General features: G+C 41.2%; 1 protein-coding gene across 6 annotated transcripts in view; it reads right to left on the bottom strand.

Annotated features, from left to right (window-relative positions):
* The window catches only part of LHPP (phospholysine phosphohistidine inorganic pyrophosphate phosphatase), a 150,580-nt gene extending 129,082 nt beyond the window's left edge, over nucleotides 1–21,498 (bottom strand). The window contains exons 1-2 of one of the 6 annotated variants that reach the window (XM_077350040.1): nucleotides 21,278–21,498; nucleotides 1,934–2,121 (exon numbers count right to left, since the gene is read on the bottom strand). In XM_077350040.1, the coding sequence (XP_077206155.1) occupies nucleotides 1,934–2,121; nucleotides 21,278–21,459 (370 nt within the window). In that variant the 5' untranslated portion in view covers nucleotides 21,460–21,498. The remainder of the gene's footprint in view (nucleotides 1–1,933; nucleotides 2,122–21,277) is intronic. The other 5 variants (XM_077350039.1, XM_077350041.1, XM_077350042.1 and 2 more) reach the window with 5 other exon arrangements.
* Nucleotides 21,499–22,958: the final 1,460 nt, after the last annotated feature.

Genomic DNA, 22,958 nt, shown 5'->3' with positions numbered 1-22,958 from the left:
TAGGACTGCACTGTAAGTTTAACATAAAAACACACTGGAATACCATGGAAAAGGATTTATTTTCCCTCCCATAAGTTCCAGGCAACCTGTCACAGTATCTCACAATTCAGTGACAGTTTGCCATTCATCACAAACCACCTTCTGGAGTCTATTGATTACCTTCTGTGTGATGTACCAATTGATTTCTAAACATTTCCATTTGATGTTATCTATCTGAGAAGATAGCAAACATCTGCCACAATATCAGTACAATATTAAGCTTTATTTCAGTACAGCTATTGGGGCATCCATATGCTAATTGCTTCTTTGTTCGTATGGCAAGCCAGGCCCCAAGCATCTCAAAATGGAGAGCCCTGATTGTCAGTCCAGATGTGAGATGCCAAGCTCGAGTTTACCGTATTTCTGAAACCAAAAAAAGTTTCGGTTCACCTTTTCAGTTAAGCTTTGGGATGAAAATTAACAGTAAGACAAGACAATATCATATTTGTATACCACTTTGCAATCATAAATGTTCTCCTAGCTTTCCTCAATAATATACATCACTGTATCACCAGAAGTGGCACTTTTTAATCTCAAAATAAACTGTCCACTTCTCCCCTAGATTTCTCAGATGCTTATTACAATATAAATTTTCAGTGCGGATATTTATCTCTACTCAAGCCTTTCATCACTATTCCTATGAGGAACAAAAAACCATGAAGTCCAGAAAACTAGGTTCTTCTTAGGAATCCAAGAGGAAATTGAAGGATTGTCACTGAATAATAGCCAATGTATGTCCTGTCACTTTCTCTACATATTTATGTCTTATCGGAGTAAAGTCCATCATACAAAAAAAAAAGGCTTTAGGCCACCCACATTCCCTTTCAATACTCCCCCCAGCTGTCATGATCAGCTGTAACACGGTCCCTTTAAAGGCTCTAGACCTTGGCTGGAAGTGTTTAAAGGCTGCTAGATTCCCCACCCTCCTGGCATTATAGCTGATTCTGACAGCCCCACGGCTGCCATGATCAGCTGTAACAGGGAGCGTGCTCCCTTTAAATACCTCCGACCTTTGCAGGCAAACCTTTGCCTGGGAAGGTGGGAGGTAGACATTGTGAACATTCCAAAGCCTTCTGGTATGGGTGGGGCTCTGCATGTAGGTTTTGGAACACTGAACACATGGTCAGAAGAATGCACACTCAATTATATAATAAGAAGATGTCTATATTTGATGAGGGGAGCTTTGACTCTCAAAAGCTTATACCCTGAAAAACCAGCTGTTCTACTGCAGACCAACATGACCTGACCTCTGAAACTATCTTCTTGTATGACCCAATCAACTAGTCCATCCAGATTATGGCTAAAACAGCTCATTTTCTGTGACATGGCACAAATATAAACTACAGTTATCTATTTTTTTATTCCCCACCAAACAAAATCAATCAGATCTTTCATTTGCAGCTACATACCTTTAAACAACCATAGTATCTGTTATGAGATCAATGGAGGCCTTCACCACTCAGCCATTACAAATACCATATCAATTCTGTACAATGAATGCTCCCACAATTCGACATGAACATAAACACTTGCACAGGAGCTAGCATTCATGAAGTATTATAACAACTAAGTTGCAAAACAGTACTCAGGCTTCTACAAAAGATTTTGAAATTTCATGCATGAGCAAAGAACATCTGTGAATTTAGGTTCAATCTTCTTGTGCAGCGTTCTAGCACAAGGCACTGAAGAGCTTTCCCTTAAATGCTGATGCCATCTGTGCAAGGAACTACATCTTCAAATCAAACTCAAAGAACTGAAGCTGACTCTGAATTACACTCAGTGGCATCAGAAATATTTATGCTGAATACAAGAGTGAGACAGCACCCTAATCTGGTCTACCCACTCAAATTATGCTTGACTGCCAATGAGCACATGATATTAAAGATTAACCAACCATCATGTACAAGAAGGTATGGCCTCAAGCTACGTTCCTTGAGAATCCGGCACACTGCTGGTGCTGGAGCAGTGACTTCATTTACCACAATGTCAAAGCCCAAATGTTGCAACTTCTCCACAAACTTCTCACGTGTTGCTTGAGTTTCATTGGTGCAGAACTGCAGCTTCAGACCAGATGCCTTGATCCTGTTAAGGCACAATAGTAAGACATTAAGTCGATCGGCTTCAGAGTTCAGGATTTAAATGAATTATTTTTTACAAACTGGTAAAGGTAAAGGGAAAGGTATCCCCTGTGCAAGCACTGAGTCATGTCTGACTCTTGGGGTGACGCCCTCTAGCGTTTTCATGGCAGACTCAATACGGGGTGGTTTGCCAGTGCCTTCCCCAGTCTGGTAAATATATGTAAAAGAAGAAAGGGGCACTCAATGCCTACCCAGCATGTGCAAAGTAGTAAATATTTCTGCCACAAGTATATTCGAAATGTACAAACCAACATCCTACTTAAGCAAAAGCATTATTGTTTTCTCATAAGATCTAAACCAGTGCAAGACGTTGTATGGGCAAATAATCAGAATCTCAGTTTCAAAGCTCAGCATCATTCATATGTTCTTTTGTTTGGATTTGATCTTTTTCACTCTCAGACGCAAGACTATTTTTCTGAACTGAAAGAGAAACATTTCTCTGGTCAGAGTTTTCTGAACATTGACAAAGATACTTCTTTTTTGTAGGATAGTGGCATATGGCAAATAAAGGAGCAGGCACTATCATAGAGATGTACATTCCTGACTCAATTTGTAGGAACAAATGTGCCATTTATTTTACAGTTTTAATAGCACTTTGATCAAAGGAACGTCCCAGCAAGCAAGTATTCCTGGGTCTGCAAATGCCTCAAACTGGCAACTCCATACCAAATTATTTTGCCATTAAAGAGTTATAAGATATGATAAGGAGGGGGCCATTGCTTAGTGATTGAACAAGTATTTCACATATAGAAGGTCTCAAGTTTAAGATCAGCACCTCCATTTAAAATATACTAGGGATTGTGAAAGACTTCACTCTGAGATTACACAGAATTGACAGCATTGATGTTCATAGGAAATGGTCTGATTCAATATAAAGCAGTTTCAGGTGTTCAAAACCTCCAGCTTGAAGGAGACAGTATCACCAAGTAGATTCAAGCCAAACAATTCCATAGGAAGCAATGATTAAACCTGTGATTTTGTTGGAAAGAACCAGCTTATGACCATCTTAAAAATGTCTAAAGATGTCATTACCTGTAACCCAAGATAATTGTTATTTTTGTATTATTTGTCTTTCCCAAGCATAGGTATGTGAATTATCAATTACACTTAGTGGTTAATTGCCCTTCATAAAGATAGCTTTTCTATTTTAAATTAGGCAGTTAATATATTGTAACTAATAGCATTCACTCATACATTATAAATATATCTTCATTGACTGGAGCAGCAAATGTGAGAATCACTCAGGAGCTAATGAAGCAATTGAGTAAAGAAGTGCAGCATGTATCCAGGGAATAATTATTGTTAATGAATTATGATGTGACCTTCTCAGTACAATGAGAAATAGGTGTGACAGTCAGATGACAGTACTTGACATCTGTTATTCCAAACGTGAAGCTGCAGAACTAAAACAGTAATATATTTTGCATTCCGCAAACACTTTATAAAGAACTATTGGATGCAAACAATTGTATTAAAGCAGAAATTATGTTCCCACTACAAGAGATGACTGACCAGAATGGGTATTCAATCCCTTCTTTTAGATACTACTTTTTTACTTCAAAGGATCAATGCACAGGAATCTGGAGCACATGTGAAGATACCCTGAACTGCAGCATTTAATTCACATCAAAAGTGTAAGGGCAATTCCAGATGGAAAGTTTGGGAAGTGTCAGGTATGTGGAATCAACATGGCTGACGCTTGCAATCTGGATGGGAACTTTACCAATCCCTACACCAATTACTTCTGAACTAGCAGAAACACAGAGGAGGACACAGCAATTGTAGCACAAGATAACAATGGGAGGACCAAGCCAGCAGTCTCATGAATACTGCTTCATTGAGATTTGTCCTGTTTGGCTACCAGCAGTTGCCATCTGGAGGGACCCCCAAGAGTTCTTACTATTATCTGAGTTCTAAGAAACAATAAAGGGAGAACAGGTGTACTAAAAACATATCTATTCGTGGGGCATTAGGCTAGCTGACAACAACTTTTGAAGATCACCAACTTTTCTGTCATTACAGAGGTTCTGAAACAACTCAATCACTCTTGTCTGGCAATGTCCAGTACATGCACAGATAAGCAAAATGAAAAGAGACACAGCATCACACATGCTTATAGAAGATCCATGCTGCTTGGTGGCTTGATTCCATCACATTTTATGTTCACAACTCTATGAGTTGGACCAGTTAATCAACCAAGTCTCTTGGACTAAGTCTCTGGAGAGGCACCATATGAATGTTCTAAATAAGTAAGTTCTAAATAAGTTATAACATCTCTCAGCTAATGTAAAGTCAACCACTGAGCTTCATTGCAGAATCAGGACTTGAACCTAGTCCTAATATGATACTCTAAACAATAGGCCACACTAGTGTTGCACAAATCAACAGTCTATTTCCAGTCATTTACTTCAAAATTCCAGTGGGAGATGGACATTCAAAATTCCAACAGCACAATGCTTCTATCTTCTCACAAATAAGAAATGAGCCATGAACAATTTTCTGTGACAGCAGATTCCAAGGACACCAAGCCGGAATGCAACCTAACTGCAAATTACATGCACAAAGTTTAGTATTTGTTTGATATGGGCAACAGTCTACAAACCAGTGAGTTTTATAGTCCTAGTTCAACTCCTGACCCTAACCTTATATCACAGTCTCACTAAACACCAGCATTAGGAAGCAAAATGCCTACATCTTAAAGGTGAGGAACTAAGAATTGTATCTGACTGGTGACTTAATATTATATAGAGGTCACAGGACAACTCAGGAAAGTTCTAGCTCAAATGAGATTGCTTCAGTATTCCTAAAGCCTGCAATGTAGTGAATAGATATGGTGGAGACATCATTCTGTAAAACAGGAAATGGACTGACAAATAAGCTACTCACCTTTAGCCTGAAGTACAGAGTGCTTTCTATTTCAAGTTGTTGGGACACTGTGCCTCAGTTTTAGCTATATGATTTGGCTGTTTGTCTCTTGCTGCTTGAAATTGCAAACTGGATCAATTACCCAGAAACACGTGCTACAACTTTTTGTTCCAGGAAACAGGCAGCAGCACCTACCCATGAATTAACCAACCAAAAACTCTACCACAGTATATGAAAAATTGCACAGAGCTGTCTGTACTAGCACGCGGAGAAACAAATGGAAAATAGAGAGGGGTGGGGGGAATCCATCACAGAATCTGATATAAATGCAGTTTAAGGTGGTCAAATTTTCAGGACTCACTTCAACAGATGAAACCGAAATTTGTCTCCATTGCAGCTTCCTCCAAAAAAAGAACAAAACTAGTTCAGGAAATAAGGACATATTTGACATGATCCTTTGATTTCTCTCCCCCTACTAGTGTCATAACCTTTATGTCATCTAAAAACAGGGAGGGGAAAAGAGAGTTTGTATTTTACATACTCATAGGTTGACCCCAAAAACCATTGGCAAGGACAGCTGGCTAAGACTGTACAAGGTCACTCAGGATGTCCAATAATTGTCCTAACACTTTACCTGTTATGGCACAATAATGAGAGTTTTTTTCATTATTTTCGGGTGAATGAACCTGGCAGATGCTGACAGCCAGCAGATGTGTAAAGTTCGAGGTGATTTGTAAGGGACCAGCTCATCTGACGCACAGTAATTGCATTGTGGGACATTGTCACTCAGAGTCTTGTCCTGTTCTGTCAGAATGAGGTAAAGGTCAGTTCAAAGAACTGGCATAGCATAAGGGACAGCTCTTCACTGAAATTAAAAATATATATATTTTTTCATACAACTTCTACTCACAAGCTGAAAAAAGTAAGAACTGAGTCCATCAGTGAAAGGAATTCATAATTTTCTGTCTCTTTAAATAAAAGTACAAATAGTTTTAAAATCTTACTTGTAGAGATTATCCCTATATCAGTTCAGCTTTTCTAACACAGAAAATCCCCTTTTATTTCTATGTTGTTTCATTTGTTACACATGCTTCATTTGAACAAGAATAAGATTAATGGGGTTCCGATACAACCGCCAACACAGACTAACTTTAAAAGATGGAATTACCACAGACATACTCAGAAGTATATCTAGTGAAGTCTTGTAACTTGTTACCTCCACTTAAAGAGTTGGTCATCCATCTGCCTATTGTCTTCTTGTTCTACTACAAACTCATACACTAGCAAAACTTGCTGTGCAACAAACATATTCAGATAACAGTAAGTTCAAATAAACAGATCACTCATATTTATGATGAGAAACCTGTGGGAAACTCACAAGGAAGTCTAATAACCAAAGTTTTGAGATTATTATAGTTTGATGAATATAATCAGTTGCCTCAGATTGGGTCTGATTTGAAGCACCAGTTTCAACATTATGTATCAGTGTAGGGATTGTGCGTACAACTTTCTACATTAGCTATAAACTAATTTCATAATTTTTGTGCTTTGTAGAAATCATAAGGCTCAGGGTCAGAATTATGTCTTCTTGTTTATGATCATGTCATCCTGGACCTGCATTCAAGGTGTGCCTTTTGACTCTGCACCTCTACATGCGAAAGCACACTAGTCCAAAGAAATCACAAAGATGACAACACACTGCAATGCTGCTATGAATTACAAAACACAGGGTGAGAAACTGAAACATTCCACTGACTACAAGAGATGTCAGAAACACTTTATGATTAGGGATGAGAAAGACAGCGTAAGATGCTTCAGGCGTAAGATGCTTCATTTCCCTTGCTGCAGCAACAGGATACCTTGATGCATAACAACTGACTCATCTCCATTGTTTATATATAACCTTTTCTGGCTTTAGCCACTAACAGGCTGCATGGCTTCCAGAACCTTTAATAACTGCCAGGAGAAAACAGGGCCTGATTCTCAAGTAGCCTCCTTATCAAGAGGTGAGGTGTACTGGTTCAATCAGGATCTGAGAAATCCAGGTTTGAATCCCCATTCTTCCATGGAAGCCTTCTGGGTAACCTTGGGCCAGTCACACATGCCCAATCTCACTTAATTCCCAGGACTGCTCTAAGAATAAAATGGAGGGTGACAATGAAAGTCACTCTGGATCCCACCTATGGAGAAAGATGGGGTATAAAGGTATACAAACAAACCACAATCTTTCTGGCAACTGATGTTCCCAAAATGGAGAACGTCACTGTAAAACCAGCAGATGTGCTCCATTCAGATGTCAAACATCCAGCTTGTTGCCATGCTCAAGAGCCTCCTCCTTCCTCCCCTTCCTTCTTTGCTTCACACAGACAGAAGGCTTAAAGGGTTCCTGATTTCACAAGTCTTGGGGGGGGAGGGAGGGGAGTCAAATTTACTATATCATCGGAATGCAGCCAGATGGACAAATGAGATTGATGCCTCCCTGCAAACTGGGATTCCTAACCTAGTTTAAAATTCTGGTTTCTGGAAAGGAAGCAAACTCCGGTGTGCGCAGATGGCTGCTTTCAACAATCACACCAAACCGGAGCTTGGCTGAGAGCTTCGACTCCTCAATCACATTCTATGTACAGGGAGAGGATTAAGGAGGAAAGAAGCATGGCAGGAAACCAGATTCATGCCCATCAAAAACAGCATTTTGTTCATCATGTTTGTATGCAGCCATAGCATGAATAAGTAAGGCTTTTTGATAAGGTTCCCCATGATATTCTTATTAACAAGGATCTGGGGGTCTTAGTAGACCATACACTGAACGTGAGTCAGCAGTGGGACTCGGTAGTTAAAAAGGCAAATGGGATTTTGGGCTGTATTAAAAGAAGTATAGTGTTCAGATCACGTGAGGTGATGTTACCACTTTACTCTGCTCTGGTTAGACCTCCCCTGGAGAACTGTGTTCAGTTCTACTGCAGAGTGACATGCCCACCTCAAAAATGATCTGCCTGACACAGAATCTGATCTACCTATCCCCAAAATGGCTATGTTCACAAGCATCAGCTTTTACCGTATCTCAGGCAGATGCCAGCCCTGCTACCAGCAAATTTTTAATGGGATGATGGCAGGGATCAGTTATGAGTTATGCAGTTATCAGTTATGCATCCAGTCCCCTCCCATTGGACAATGCCATTGACCCTTCCTTTCACCCTCTAGGGCAGGGGTAGTCAAACTGCGGCCCTCCAGATGTCCGTGGACTACAATTCCCAGGAGCCCCTGCCAGCATTCGCTGCCAGGGGCTCCTGGGAATTGTAGTCCACAGACATCTGGAGGGCCGCAGTTTGACTACCCCTGCTCTAGGGGATAAATTTGAACCGGGAATTTAATGATTCTAGCATCTCTTGGGATAGTTTTGAGAACTTATTGGCTGGCGCATTTGTGCTTTTACTGTTGTATTACTGTCTGTGGTTTTAACGGGTATTTTATTGGGGTTTTAAACAGACTTTTGTAACCCGCCACGAGCCTTATGGGAGTGTCGGGTAAGAAATCAAATAAATAAATAAATAAATAAATAAATAAATAAATAAATAAATAAATAAATAAATAAATAAATAAATAAACAAACAAACAAACAAACACATAAACACATAAATAAATAAATAAATAAATAAATAAATAAATAAATAAACAAACAAACAAATAAAAACTAGGAAAGCAACTAGGTAATGCCAAAACTGTGGGTGCTGATCTCTAAGACTCTGACTTCCCCCCAAATTTGACATAAATGCGTAGGACAAGAGACTTTTCTACTCTGCACATATTGATTACAAGCATGTGGTATGTGTGTTTTAAGGAGGGGAACAAACTATAGAGAACAAATCTTTAAAAAGCAATCTACAAGGAACAAACAAATGAGTAGCCAAACAGCAGGGGATAGAAGCTAATTCCAGAACAAGGGTGTGTAGATGGGCAAGCAACCCCTGCATTCAACCAACCACAATCTGAAGAGGCACTGTTCCACTTTTACAAGGATGTTAAACTCCCCATTCCCCATATGGGCTCCCCCATCCTATTGTTCTAATTCAAAACATTAAACTATCAGCCTAAGGGTTTATCATCTATTAACAGCAACCAATTGATTAAAAGTTCACCAATTAGCCCTGTGATCTTGAAGCTCAATAGCACAGTAATGTCACTCTGATAATCAGATGAAATAGCGTGAAACAGCTTAACTTTGCAGACTGAAGCTCTGAGATGCTTCCGCTACGAGCATGTGTTTAGTTAGCCCAAAGACATCAATGAAGCTTTGGAGTCCAGCCATTATTTAATTAGTGTAAACAGCCCAAGAAATAAATTTATTTGCCATTACTACTATCCTGAGCTGCCTTAATCACAACATTTTTATGGGCAATATAATCTGGTAATCATATTACACTGGCCTTTGTTTCATACTGATGGATAGTTAACTGTTTGCCTTTGAAGCCACTCATTATCATCTATAAAAGCCAATCAAATCCAATACAACACTTCCACTGTGAAATCATTATTATACTTTGTATATAAAGAGCATCTGTTGGTAAACAATTAACTGGAGATGAAAAGAAAGGAAGCCATTCTTTGCCTCATTTTAATAATTATTTCTCTAATTCCCGGCAGCAGGAAGGAAAGTGAATCATTTTCTTTGAAAAGCTGAGGGCTAACCAATGGTAACTAAGATGCTATCAACTCACTACTGCACATATCCCATGTGTATTTATGGAAGAGATAAGAATAACACAGGGATCATCTTCTAAGATGGGCTTATGAACAAACCAGTAGGAGATGTACATTCAAACACTTTATTTACTTTCTTACAATTAAATCTTGTCTTTCTCCCCAAAGGGAACTCTGTGGCTTATATCACTATCTTTTCCATTTTATCCTCAGAAATAGGTAGGTTAGGCTGAGATATGTATGACTGGCCCAAGGTCACCTAGCAAGCCTCCATAGCGATAGTGGGATTTAGATCGGCTGAACCTAGTTCAGCGCTCTAACCATTATGCCACACTGGCTGCCATCACCAGACAAAAATATTAGTATGGTCTATTAATTAGGACCAGTGAAGCCAAACCAGACTGTAGGGTTCCCATAGCAACAGTGGGAGTTCCCAGACCAACAGGGGATGGGGTGGTGACCTTCAGCACCAGCCGATGATGTCACTTCCGGCACAATCTGGAAGCGCCGGTATTGCCCCTGTGTGATGTCAGCAACTCCACATCATGCCAAAAGTGAGCCACAATGGTTCACTTTAGAGAATCCTACAAAGCCTGTTTTTTGGGGGATGGGCTGTAAACAAACCAAAGGTTCACCCTACTCCCTTAGCTTCCTCCATCTTTCCTCTTGAACATGGCTTGCCCTACTGTCATGATACTCAAATGGCTTGCAGCATCCCTCTAAATCAGACCTGGAAGCCATGGATTACAGTTGGGTTAAAATCATTGTTTGGGAGGAGAGTGTACAGTATGATTAGGGATGAGATGGAGGGGAAATGGGGTGGATGAAAATGGAGGACTAGGAAACAAGTCAACAAGCAATTCAATTTTGATCTTCCAAGCCATGATATGGAGGATGGCCACTATGTCAGAACCAGATTTTCAGTGGCAAAAAAGGCACAGGAAATGCATTCGTACCCCGCACTGAGTCTTCCACTTAGTAAAATGTGTACGAAAAGACCAACTCCTAGTCTCCAAGAGTAGCTACCTATTTCATATGAAGCTCCTTTTCTACAGGGATATATAAAAATATAAATACTATTTTCTATCTAAATATAAATATTGTCTGCTGTACAAGCTGATCCCCAGCTTGGGGCTACACAGCATATCTACAAAGTATCAGAGTCAAAGCAAGAGATAAGTAAGGGCAGAGAAAAGCCTGGAGGTGCGGTAAATTGTACATAGGATTCACCTCCCTCACCTGCAACTCTCTTCTGTTCTTACAAACCAGGCAACTTATCCCCTGATGTGTTTGCAGCTGGGGTAGACCCACATTCAAAGTATTTTGCACCTGTAAAGACTTGCATGGGGCTCAAAGACAGTCCTATATGCAGGCATCAAAGATGATAAGACAGTCTCAGAATTTACCACATAGTATCATGGACCCTCAAGCCATTATCTATTAGAATTCTGAGCTGTGATATGATTGATGTGATACCTAAAAGCAGCATTAAACTTCACCAGTTATTAGACAAAGCCAGGAATACAAATCATCCTATAGAGTTCATGGGATATTACTGATTTTAGTAATACCGAGGGCCTTGTATTCTGGCAGAAACAGCATGGCTTTCCACCTCCAAAGAAGTTGTGTACTAAATATGGGTGTGAGTGTGATAGAAGCACATCAAAATAAGATAAAGAATAACAGGAACTAAAATGATAATAGTACCATTAAATATAAGAGCCTCTTGTGGCGCAGAGTGGTAAGGCAGCCGCCTGAAAGCTTTGCCCATGAGGTTGGGAGTTCGATCCCAGCAGCCGGCTCAAGGTTGACTCAGCCTTCCATCCTTCCGAGGTCGGTAAAATGAGTACCCAGCTTGCTGCTGGGGGGTAAACGGTCATGACTGGGGAAGGCACTGGCAAACCACCCCGTATTGAGTCTGCCATGAAAACGCTAGAGGGCGTCACCCCAAGGGTCAGACATGACTCGGTGCTTGCACAGGGGATACCTTTACCTTTACCTTTACCATTAAATGTTTGGTTAAACACAGAAATACTCCCACTGATGTATGTTGCATTTTAAAAAATACTTTACAGAGAAAAAGAGAATTCGTGATTTTTGTTTCTATATAGTTACAACTACCCTTCAACAGTACTCTTAAGAGTTCTGAACTATAGTGTTAAATCGGAACATCAGAAGCTGGAAGGCAACTTATTGATTGCCAGACAAATGACAGTAGCAAAAAATGGGAAGGTTAGCATTGCCCCAGCTGCAGAAGAATAAAGAAGGTAGTCTTGGCAGGAGTCAGTGATAATTTCAGTAACTCACATTAAATGACTGGGGGAGGACAGATCTTGCACAATCATTTCTATATTGGAGTGGGGAAAAATAGTTATATCCTTTTTATAAGACCACAGAACAGGATCAAACAACAGTCAAGAAATTGCGCTTCAAATACATGTTCAGAAAAAGGATACGAACTGTTCTGTTCTGTAGCTTCATGATTATAAAGGTTCCAATATTTTATTTTTTTTTAATATCTGGCCTTTCCAACAAAGCCCTTAGAAGTTAACAATCAAAGTTAGAAAGAGCAACACAGATCTGAAAAAAAATGCAATAATACAGAGTTTAAAATACAACCCAGGTCTACAACATATTACTGATTTCACTCATACCTGCAAACCACCACCATTTTTTACACCGTCATTTTTTACACTGTAAGTCCAAGAATCCATTTTCAGCAAAATGCTCTTTGAAATAGCCAAGAGTTTCAAGTTTTCCAGAAGGCAAGAAAGGAAGTTGGCAAACAAATTTCAGTATGTTGTTCAACAACATGCTTTATCAACCAGGCTTTTGGGAAACTCTGGGGTTTCTTGACGGGTTTCTGAATGGGTGGGAGCTAATTATTTTAAAATATATTTTTTATTAAATTTGTTAAACATTGATCAGCTCATATGACCATGTATGGTCATGTTAACCCGCCACCCCCTTCCAAAACGGCCAATGATGGGATTATAGGGGTTGGAAAGGGGAGAGGATACGGGTGGGCATGTACACGGCTATGCTTCTCAACTATATTCTGCATGATTGTGCCACTCCTGGGGTTTCTTGAAGCCTGAAGAATGTTTCAAGGATTTCTCAATGGTAAAAAACATTGAGAAAGTGTATTCTATAATAATACATGAGAACAAAAATAAATAAATAATAGACACTTGTATTTTAATCTCTTTTGTTGCTCAACCTTTGCGTTTCTGACATATTTTCTCAGGTTGGGTTTTTGTTCCCTTTTTGTTTCCCAACCGAGACTACTCAGCCAATAGATTTCCAAATTGAAAGCAGCTACTTATCATGGCAATTTTAGTTATTGCCATTTAAAAGCAGCCTGACTTGAAATGTCAACCTCATTCACATAAATAACCAAAGGCCACCCAAAATGGGGTTTTCCCCATTTCAGTTGTGCCTCAAGTTGCGCACTTGTTGAGCAGCTTGCAGGTTTCTCTGACCCTGCACACTGCCCCCAACATTCTGAATTGTTTTACAATTCCAATTCTGCTAGTTTCTCTAGCAATCTGTGCCTTGTAAGACTCTGCGGGTATCTTATTCTAACATGACTGCCCAGCTGCTCTATCACCTCATGATCACCAAGATTTCCGTTGCTCTTTTAAAGAGCCCTGTTGAAAGTTGTGCTAACAGATGCCCTATAGTGGCCAAACAACAGGATGCCATAAATGTCTGACCGCTGCGTGCTTTTCATATGTATATGCTAATAGGTATGCTATCAGCATACAGCTGTAAATGCAGATAACAGGTCTCAGGCAAGGCATATTTTATGGCTCTTTAACCACCTTCTGTATTGTCAGCGGCCAACTCCTTAGTGGTTACAACATGAAAAGCAAAGAGCTTACTTCATGTTGATGTTGTATAAACCAATCGGGCAATAATGGCGCAGAACAGAGGAGATGCTACGGTGGATTTCATGAGAGGCTTTTAAAACCCTGACTGGGGTTCTTGCCTATTATAAACTGGTCTCTGCCCATCGTTCCTAGCAAGGGCACACAACATGGTCACCCTTCAGATTAAGGATAAAGGTAGACAAAGCTGACGCCTACAGGCTCAACAGATGGTTTAATACTATCATTAAAACTGGTTGACACTTTGAGAATGCAACAGGCTGTTCTAGAATGCATTTAAACCCAGTAAGCTGTGGACCAGCTATAAAAATTATGACATATTAACAGAAGCTAACAGTAAGTTAACCTTTGGAGACCGCACATAAATCAAGTTTCTGAAATGTGATCCAACAATTGCACTGGAGCCCTCCAATAAACTTGATTCAACAATAAATGGAAGCAACTTGGCTACTATGTTAAAAACCATTTGCAGGTTCATAGATGAAACAGATAACAAAGTTCTGCCCGCAGTTGATCAAATGTAAAGTGATATGTCAAATGTACGCATTTGATTTTCAGCTTTTGGTTTGATTTTTTACCCCAGCACATGCCAATCACGGAAAAGGCAGGTTTCCACTAGTGCAATCCTTTGCAGTTAGTCCAGTCTAAGCCCACTGAAATGAATCCTCTTACTCTTCTCCACACAGGACTGCACAGAACTGCCACTCTTGTCCTTAAGCAAACCCTAAAGCTTAGAAGGTACTGGATGATTCCAGAGCTTCCACTAGCAACTTTTTAATGCATGAAAACAGGCTGCTGCGGAATCGTTTACTGGTTACAAATTTCTATCAACTGTATGTTTGCCAGTATCACTCTCTGAATCTAATATTGCTATGAAGGGTATGGGGAAAGACTTGTGAGTATGAACACTTGTGTCTGGAACCACCCTGCAAGGCTACAGAAGAATGATTTATCGAAACCACTGAGAAGCCAAGAATACTGGAATACCCGTAGTGCCATATAAGAAGCCTCAAACAGTTTCTATTCTGCACAGGGTAACTTAAGAGTAACAATGATGGGTTCAACAAAGAAAGTACTGAAAATATGTATCTCTGCAGCTGGCGAACAATTAGACACAAGTGAAATACGAATCCAGCAACATCCTTCCAAGCTGGTATTCTTCATCAGTCACACAGACCACAAGGAGGGAGCTGAACCTGGGCTGATCTCCTTCTCTGATGTGAAAAGCTGGAATCACACAAAATATCATAACCAGACTCCAGTGGCACCTTTAAAGACCAACAAAGATGTATTCAAGGCGTAAGCTTTCGAGTGCAAGCACTCGAAAGCTCATGCCTTGAATACATCTTTGTTGGTCTTAAAGATGCCACTGGACTCTGATTTGTTTTGTTGTGCTGCTTCAGACCAACACGGCTACCCACTTGAATCTATCATAGAACCAGTACACCTCTATATCCAACAGTTCAGAAGTGCCCCCATATTTGAGCAGACATTCCCTGAAATGCAACCTAGCCCATTTGCTTCACACAGAGACTAGAAAGAGGTTTACTTTTTTCTATATGTTACGATAGTCACATTAACTCTCTTGTAACTCTATGAGCAAGTGACAGAATCACAAATGTACTCAACATGAGGACTCAAGTGAACACACCATTACAGCTGCAAGCCAACTCCCATCTACAGGAGATACAGCCACTATTCAGGCTCAGGGGCTATGGAACAAATTTCACCCCTCTTAGTACCACAACAGACCTAGCCCAAATGCGTTTGACTGTTCTGACTAAACATCCTGGGGACCATTGCTACTGAGCACGTCAAGGCACACTTTGAAGATTCAATATGCTTCCCCTGCCTCCCTTGGGTCAAATAAGCAGAGAAGCCAAATTAACTGTGGAAACATACTGATCCCTAATGAACAGCTACATCCCAGCATTTCAACAACAAAAAGCTCAACGTTTTGTATTCAACCCCCAGGCTCTACTTTGGCTGTCATTTCAACTAACATTTTTCTGATATTACACTAAATTAAATTACAACTTTAATTGTCTACATAGATTATGGTACCTAAACTGTTGTGCACAAAGTGACAAACAATACAACAATATTTCATACTCTGACGTCAGCCCCCTAAAAAACTCACAAATGCAGAGAAGCAACTGTCCAGAAACTCTTCAAAGTACTTCAAACCATTTATAATATTAAAACATTGTACAATATTTTCCAGGTTTGATCCAACCACTCCAAAAGGGAAGATTCATAACATCTCATTTTAATTATGGAAAACAAAGGGAAATGTATCCAAGTATAAATGATACATTATTTTCCTTCAACGATGCAAATATTGGAGCCGTTGCTGAAATGCAGGTTTTCAGTAACAGCCAAAAAATGCAAAATAGACTGGACAGTATAGGATATTCCAACAGGTCCTGCACAAATCAGGCACTACTAGACTACGATTCTGTTTACATATATTTGGTTGTTTAAATACCTCATAGTTCTACCCCACCATTATAGTTATGAAACAACTTTAATGATGAGATATTCTAGCCGAACTAGCCTATCAAAGTGTGGTTTTGGGACTGCTACTTTTCTGTACATCTTGGGTTTTTTGGAGGGAGGGTAAAATGTTTTGTACCATCCAGTCTAATAAGAGTTCTTGTGAAACAGAAAGATTGCACAATGTTTTTCATCCATTTGTTTGCGCCTAATAATACAACAATATTTCTTGTATAAAATATTACAGATTTTGTTCTTGATTTTGGATTCTGAGTGGACCAATAGGGCTGTTCAACATCCATAATCTATATGTTAGGCTGTATGTCATGATTTTGCAGAACACAGAAGTGAATAATTGAACTGTGGGTATATAAAACATTTTCAAGAGAATCTCTGCTTTAAGCATTTAAAAAGAAAAGTGGGGAAACACACAGGTTTCTAGTAATATGGTTACATAAATATGGTTGCAAGGGCAATGTCTGCTGAAGTCTCGGAACATAATTGAAAACATTTCCCTCAGAAATATCAGAAGGTACAGTTCCTGTGTCCTGGCCTCTTCAGTGAGTACCACAGAATCAGAGTTGGAAGCAACATCCAAGGTCATGTAGCCTAACCCCCTGCAGCATGAAGGAAAATCATAACCACCCACAGTGACCCCAATTCCATGCCCAGATGATGCCCTCAAAGTAAGTTCAGCAATGTTCAAATGTATTCTAGATGTAACAGATATTTGGGGTAAGAAAAGAGTTCTTTATGTCTGAATGGTATATTGAACACAGGCTTATTTCTTTCAACTTTAGCCTGCATTCTGAGGATTGGCTTATTTCTTTCTTTATTTTGTTTGCTTATTTATCTTTAACAGCACTTCCCTTCCCTGTTAAAATAACAGCCTAAGGGCTGGGTGGGTGGAGACTTCGCACGTCCCAATTAGGCCTTGCCTCAGACAGGCCATGCCCAGGGCCCGCCCACCCAGTCCGGACAGGGGCAATCTGGCAGCATCATCACCAGTTTGCCCCTGGCCGCTGACACTGCCACAGGTAAGTGCACCACGGCCAGGAGCCGGCTCCTGGCTGCGGCACCACTGTACAGTGACAGGGAAGGCCGGGAGGAGGCCCTCTCCTCTCCTGCGGCCTTCCCTGTCACTTTAAAGTGGCACCGCAGTCAGGAGCCGACTCCCTGCCGCGGTGCCATTTTATGTCATTGGGGAGGGGTGGGCAAGCAACCAGAAGGCCTCTCCATGCCTCTACAGCCCTGCCTCCCCCCAACCTTTCTCCTACTAGTGCCCGCTGCATTTTGGCATACAGCGGGCTTCAGGGCTAGTTAATTATATATTTAAATACTGCCCTCCCTTGCAGCTCAGGGTGGTCTCCTGTGTTCTAAGTACAGTATAATTCAATAATATCAAATAAACAACAGTAGTAACAGTGGTTTTATAACATTTCAGTAATTAACATATAACCAAGACCCCAAAGTATTCAGTTCACAGGGAGGGATTTGGGGGGGGGGGTGGAGATGGTGTTGGTTCAGTCAACGTCAACCAAATGCCTGGCAGAAGAGCACCATTTTGCAGGCCCTGCAGAACTGTGCTAGCTCCAGCAGGGTCCTGATCTCTTCTGGGAGGTCATTCCACCAGCTGGTCATTCCACCAGACAGAGAAAGCTCTGGCTCTGGTTGAGGTCAGACGTGCTTCTTTGAAGTCAGGGATCACCAGCCAGTTGGAAGTGGCAAATTGTAAAGCTCCTGGGTGGTACAGACTTGAATAGTCTCAAAGTACTTTTCTGTAATTAATGTAGGTGATTGAAGCACTTACAGTGGGCTGGATTACATGGATTAATGTACAGAAATCTACCATGTGCCTCGTAGTATATGTATGCGTGGGGTGTGTGCATGTAATTGGACAACAGTTTCAGCTTTGTGATTCCATTCCACACTTTCCTTCCATAGCAGATCTGTTCAATACCCCTGTGATACAAGAACACTCTGACTCTGAGAAACTTTGACATAATTAAGACGCCCCATTAAAATCATCTGCCTGAGGCACTTTACCTCAAACATGCAGCGTTTCATAACAGTATAACTGAATTTGGCAGGGATCTTCCTCTGTAATATAATTTAGACTACAACTCCAAACATATTGGAAGCTGAATGTAGAAATTAATTGCACTTACTTCCAGACAGATGTGTTTAGGATTGGGCTAATACTGTCATAGTTAATACAGCTTTCACGTAGCACAGACAATCTCACTTTATTTGAAAAAAAATCCAGACTATGTTGCATTTCAGCTTGTTTCTTTACCCTTATCAATCTGTAATAATGTCTTATCGCCCATTCTTTCAAATATTTGGTTTATTATTATTATTTTGATAATAATGGAGGCTCAACACAGCTCACAGCATTGTTTTGCCTGCCTATATTTTATCCTCACAACATCCACCCTGGGAGGTGAGAGTAAATTGGCTGACCAAAGAAGAATTCCAGACCAGGGTTCTAGTCTCACCTGCTAAGCATTACACCATGTTGGGTTAACTGTACAGTTTTTAATTGCTTAGGAAATGTTTATTTAAATGTGAGATGGTTTTGGAAATACCAGATTCACAAACTCACCTTTTTAAATCGTAGGAAATAAACCGTTATGGCCATATCCTATGGTTACAGTGTTGTTACTTGAAGGCTTTCAAAAAAAAAACACAACAAAATGTGGGATGGTTTTCTATGCTTCCTTCAGGCTTGCCTATCATGCCTTCCATATACAAAGATCAGATAAGTCAGGCAAACCTGATACTCCCAGATCTCCGAAGCGAAACAGGGTTAGACCTGGCTAGTGTTTGGAAGGGTGACCTCCAAGGAATACCAGGGTCGTGATGGGGGGCAGGCAATGGCAAACCACCTCTGAATGTCTTTTGCCTGGCACTCAGACAATCTCAGGACTTCCTGGATATATTACACACATGTAAAGCCAAATAATACCGCACAAACCAACAATAAACTTATAAGCATGCACAGGTCTCTTGCATGTTCCTTTTACTTCACTTTCTTGTAGAATTTTCAACTAAGAAGATGCCTACAGTTTTCATGGTTCAGAAGCTCAGAGTTAAATTCAGCTTGTTCATAGCTTATAGAGTTTACAAATGAGAAAGTACAAGCAGTTTCCACAGTTCTCAAGCTTAGTTTAAAATTCAACATGTTCCCAGAAAGGACAAACTGGTTAAACAGTCATTTTCGGAGGGATTTCCCTCATCAGCTTATGAAAATAAGATACTCTTTTTTCCTATGCAGAGCTCTCTGAAGCAACAGTCTCAAAATCTATCAAATATTAAAAGAAAAATTAGAGACCCGCAAACAGCCCATTAAATTGACAAACAGACTAAAAGCCACAATAATATTTATCACAGTTAAGAGACCTGTGCATGGCTGACAAGTTTATTGTTAGTTTCCTTTGTATTGTTTGTTTTTCATGATTATTTTAATACTGGGGCTCCTTCTGTGCTGTGTATATTACACACATGCCATATGACAAATAAATAAATACAATAATCTATTTTGTAGTATCAGAACTAAGAGCCAGACTGGACAATATGGTTCTATATACTTCAAATACAGGGCTCTCCCCTGTGTGAGATGAGAAATGGGAGAGAGTGCAAGCACATGTCTTACCTCCATGTTCACCTTCTATCTCATCTCCAAGATAACCCAAACAAAACTTGAGTCCAATGGCATGTTTAAGACCAACAAGCTTTCATGTATATGCACACTTCTTCAGATACATGAAAGCTCACACCTTGAATAAAACTTAGACTTCAAGCCGACACTGGATGCACATCTTGTTGTGCTACTTCAGACCAACACAGCTACCCACCTGACTTCAAGATCAACAGTTATCCTTGCACCATTGTAATGTTCCAAGAGAGCCCCTACACACATACAAGCCAATGAGTATGGGCCCAGTTTATGAACCGATTTCCAAATAAAATCCTGTAACTGATAGCATTAATGGAGCCCACATTAAGTTGCTTTTATATGCATTTTACAAACAGGGGCAAGGGCATCAGAAAGGCCTATTATGCACGGCCGCTGAAACGGCAGCATGGAGAACACGGAGGCGGAAAAAGTGAAGCAAACCGCTTACGCACGGGACGGAACGCAACGGTGGCAAAACCCAGAGTATCCGGTTATGCACGTGGCTACTCTGTAGCCGCTTCTGGTTGCAACCTGGTCCCGGGAAACTCCACTTTCTTCTGCATCTCGCTAATGTGGCTTTTTCGGCAGCATACGCTGACCCTGCGCCCGGTTGCCGCCTGCAGCGTGCATAATTGGTGATTTTAGCCGCCGCCATTCCACCCCAAATGCGGACCTTCCACTCCGTGCATAATGGGCCATAGGGAGCTCTAGCTTCTGTTCCCAGTCGCCCCCATGCATTCAATAGTGCTTAAAGGTCACAGGGCCAGTCTGTTGAATCAAAAACGCTTCTGAGCAAATACAGAACACCACTACAATAATGTTACTTGCGTATTAATGTAGCGGTGTGGTGCAGAAGACAGTGTGGCGTAATGACTACAACTCCTACCATGGAAGCCCACTGGGTGGCCTCAGGCCACATGTCCCAATCTCTTAGCCTAGACTTCCTCCCATGGTTGTTGTTGCTGTGAGAAGGAGGAGGGGAACACAGTGCTTTGAATCCCCATGAGGGGTGGGGGTTAAATTAAATATAAATAAAGGTATAAATGTGTAAGTCCTGCTCCTCAAAAACTGGATTGTGCTTCATTGGTCATTTTGTTTTGCAGTTTATCAGGGACCGATTTTGTTGTTCATTATGAAAGTTGTCTTGGAGATTATTTTATCAGAACAAATCAATACGAAGCTGGAGTCAGATGCGAAGGTTTGGCTCCCATGCTGTCTTCTGAAACCCCAGCACTTTCTCTTTTTAGAAATCAGCCAAGGCTAGCAGATTTGCTGCAGCAACCGCACCGAAGGACATCGAGGCTTCTCCCTTTTTTCGGGGCTGCGAAGCCCCGGCCACCAGCTCCTAAAAAGGCTGCCTGCCTTCATCTCCCCGTCCCTGGCATTTTGAACAGGGCACGATCAGGACCCGGCGCCGAGAAGAGGGTGCGACGAGCACCTTGGAGCGCTGTCGCTAAATGGGTCCCACTTACTTTTTTACCGCTTCTATAGATCCAGGAATGGGGACTCCGCCTCCTTCGCCTCCACTATCATAAAGCACCCCGCTGATGTCTAACACCAAGCCCTTAGTGCCTGCTAAGTGTCGGGCCCAATCAGCCATCGCGGAGCCCGCACCGCCTGCAAACTTCAGCAAGCGCCGGCCGGACCGACACATACCCCGCGGCCGGATTTCCAACCCTGTCTTCCGGCACGGGCATCTGGGAGATGTAGTCGCCTGACGCGTCAGCCGCAGGTTTGGCCAGAATGCCTTTGCAGTTCGCCGCTGCTCGGCTGCTTCTCGCAGGGCTGCGGGTGGTTGAGGCAGGTTGCTATGGCTGCGTTTGAGAAAATAAAGAAAACGAAAGTGTGCGTGTGTATGGTTTGCCTATGTATAGAATCAACTGGGTAGGCGTGTTGGTCTGAAGCAGCACAACAAAAAATCAGAGTCCGGTGGCACCTTTAAGACCAACAAAGATTTATTCAAGGCGTGAGCTTTCGAGTACTAGTCTGAGGAAGAATGCTTGCACTCGAAAGCTCACACCTTGAATAAATCTTTGCCTGTGTATAGAAAACATAATAATAGAAAACATCCGTAATTTTCTTAGAAGTATATAGTTTGCATAATGTTCAAGTATGTCCGCTTCAGCAATCTTGCTTTTCTTTGTATTTTTATAATAAATTCTATTTAAAAATAGCACATTGCATATTACCGAACTAGTACTTCTTAAAGACATTAAGCAACTGTTTTATAATACAAAACAAAGGTGAAAAACAGACATAATATTACCATTTACGTTTTATAATCCTTCCTTTCCATCTTATTTTATTGAGCTGTGTATTCAATATAGTCTAAGATAGAACTCCATTTTCTTCTGAAATCTGATGTTAGTCTGTTTATTTGCATTTTAACTTGGTTGGCCCTCTGGGTTTCCAGGTGGTTCTTACCCAACTTTCCAATCCCCATACGTGTTGCTGTCTAACGTGTGGATGGTTCTGAGACACAGAAACCGCTCATTCCCCAGATGCCTCTTACATACTCTTAATCACAAAGTGGTAGAAATCTAAATTTAGAGCAAGAGTGAGTTTGAGTGTGTGTGCCATCAAGTTGCTTCAGGCTTATGGAGACCCTATGAATTAATATCCTCTACAACTACCACCAGGAGCCTCTTGTGGCGCAGAGTGGTAAGGCAGCTGTCTGAAAACTTTGCTCATGAGGCTGGGAGTTCAATCCCAGCAGCCGGCTCAAGGTTGACTCAGCCTTCCATCCTTCCGAGGTCGGTAAAATGAGTACCCAGCTTGCTGGGGGGTAAACGGTAATGACTGGGGAAGGCACTGGCAAACCACCCCGTATTGAGTCTGCCAAGAAAACGCTGGAGGGCGTCACCCCAAGGGTCAGACATGACTCGGTGCTTGCACAGGGGATACCTTTACCTTTACCTTTACAACTACCACCACCACCACTCCTGACCATCAGCGGAGTCCAAGAGGGCAGGGTTGCCAGATCCAGGTATGGAAACTCCTGAAGATTTGGGAATGGAACTTGTAGAAGACTGGAACCTCAGTGGACTATAATGGCACAAAGGCCACCTTCCAGAGCATCCATGTTCTCCAGAGGAACTAATTTCTAAAGGTGGAGATGAAATGTAATTCCAGGGGGTCCCCCAGGTCTCATGT

This window comes from Paroedura picta, chromosome 8 (genome assembly GCF_049243985.1).
Source record: "Paroedura picta isolate Pp20150507F chromosome 8, Ppicta_v3.0, whole genome shotgun sequence".
NCBI classification, from domain to species: Eukaryota; Metazoa; Chordata; class Lepidosauria; order Squamata; family Gekkonidae; genus Paroedura; species Paroedura picta.
Note: the sequence above shows the minus strand (reverse complement) of the source record. Positions and strands in the feature narration are given on the sequence as shown.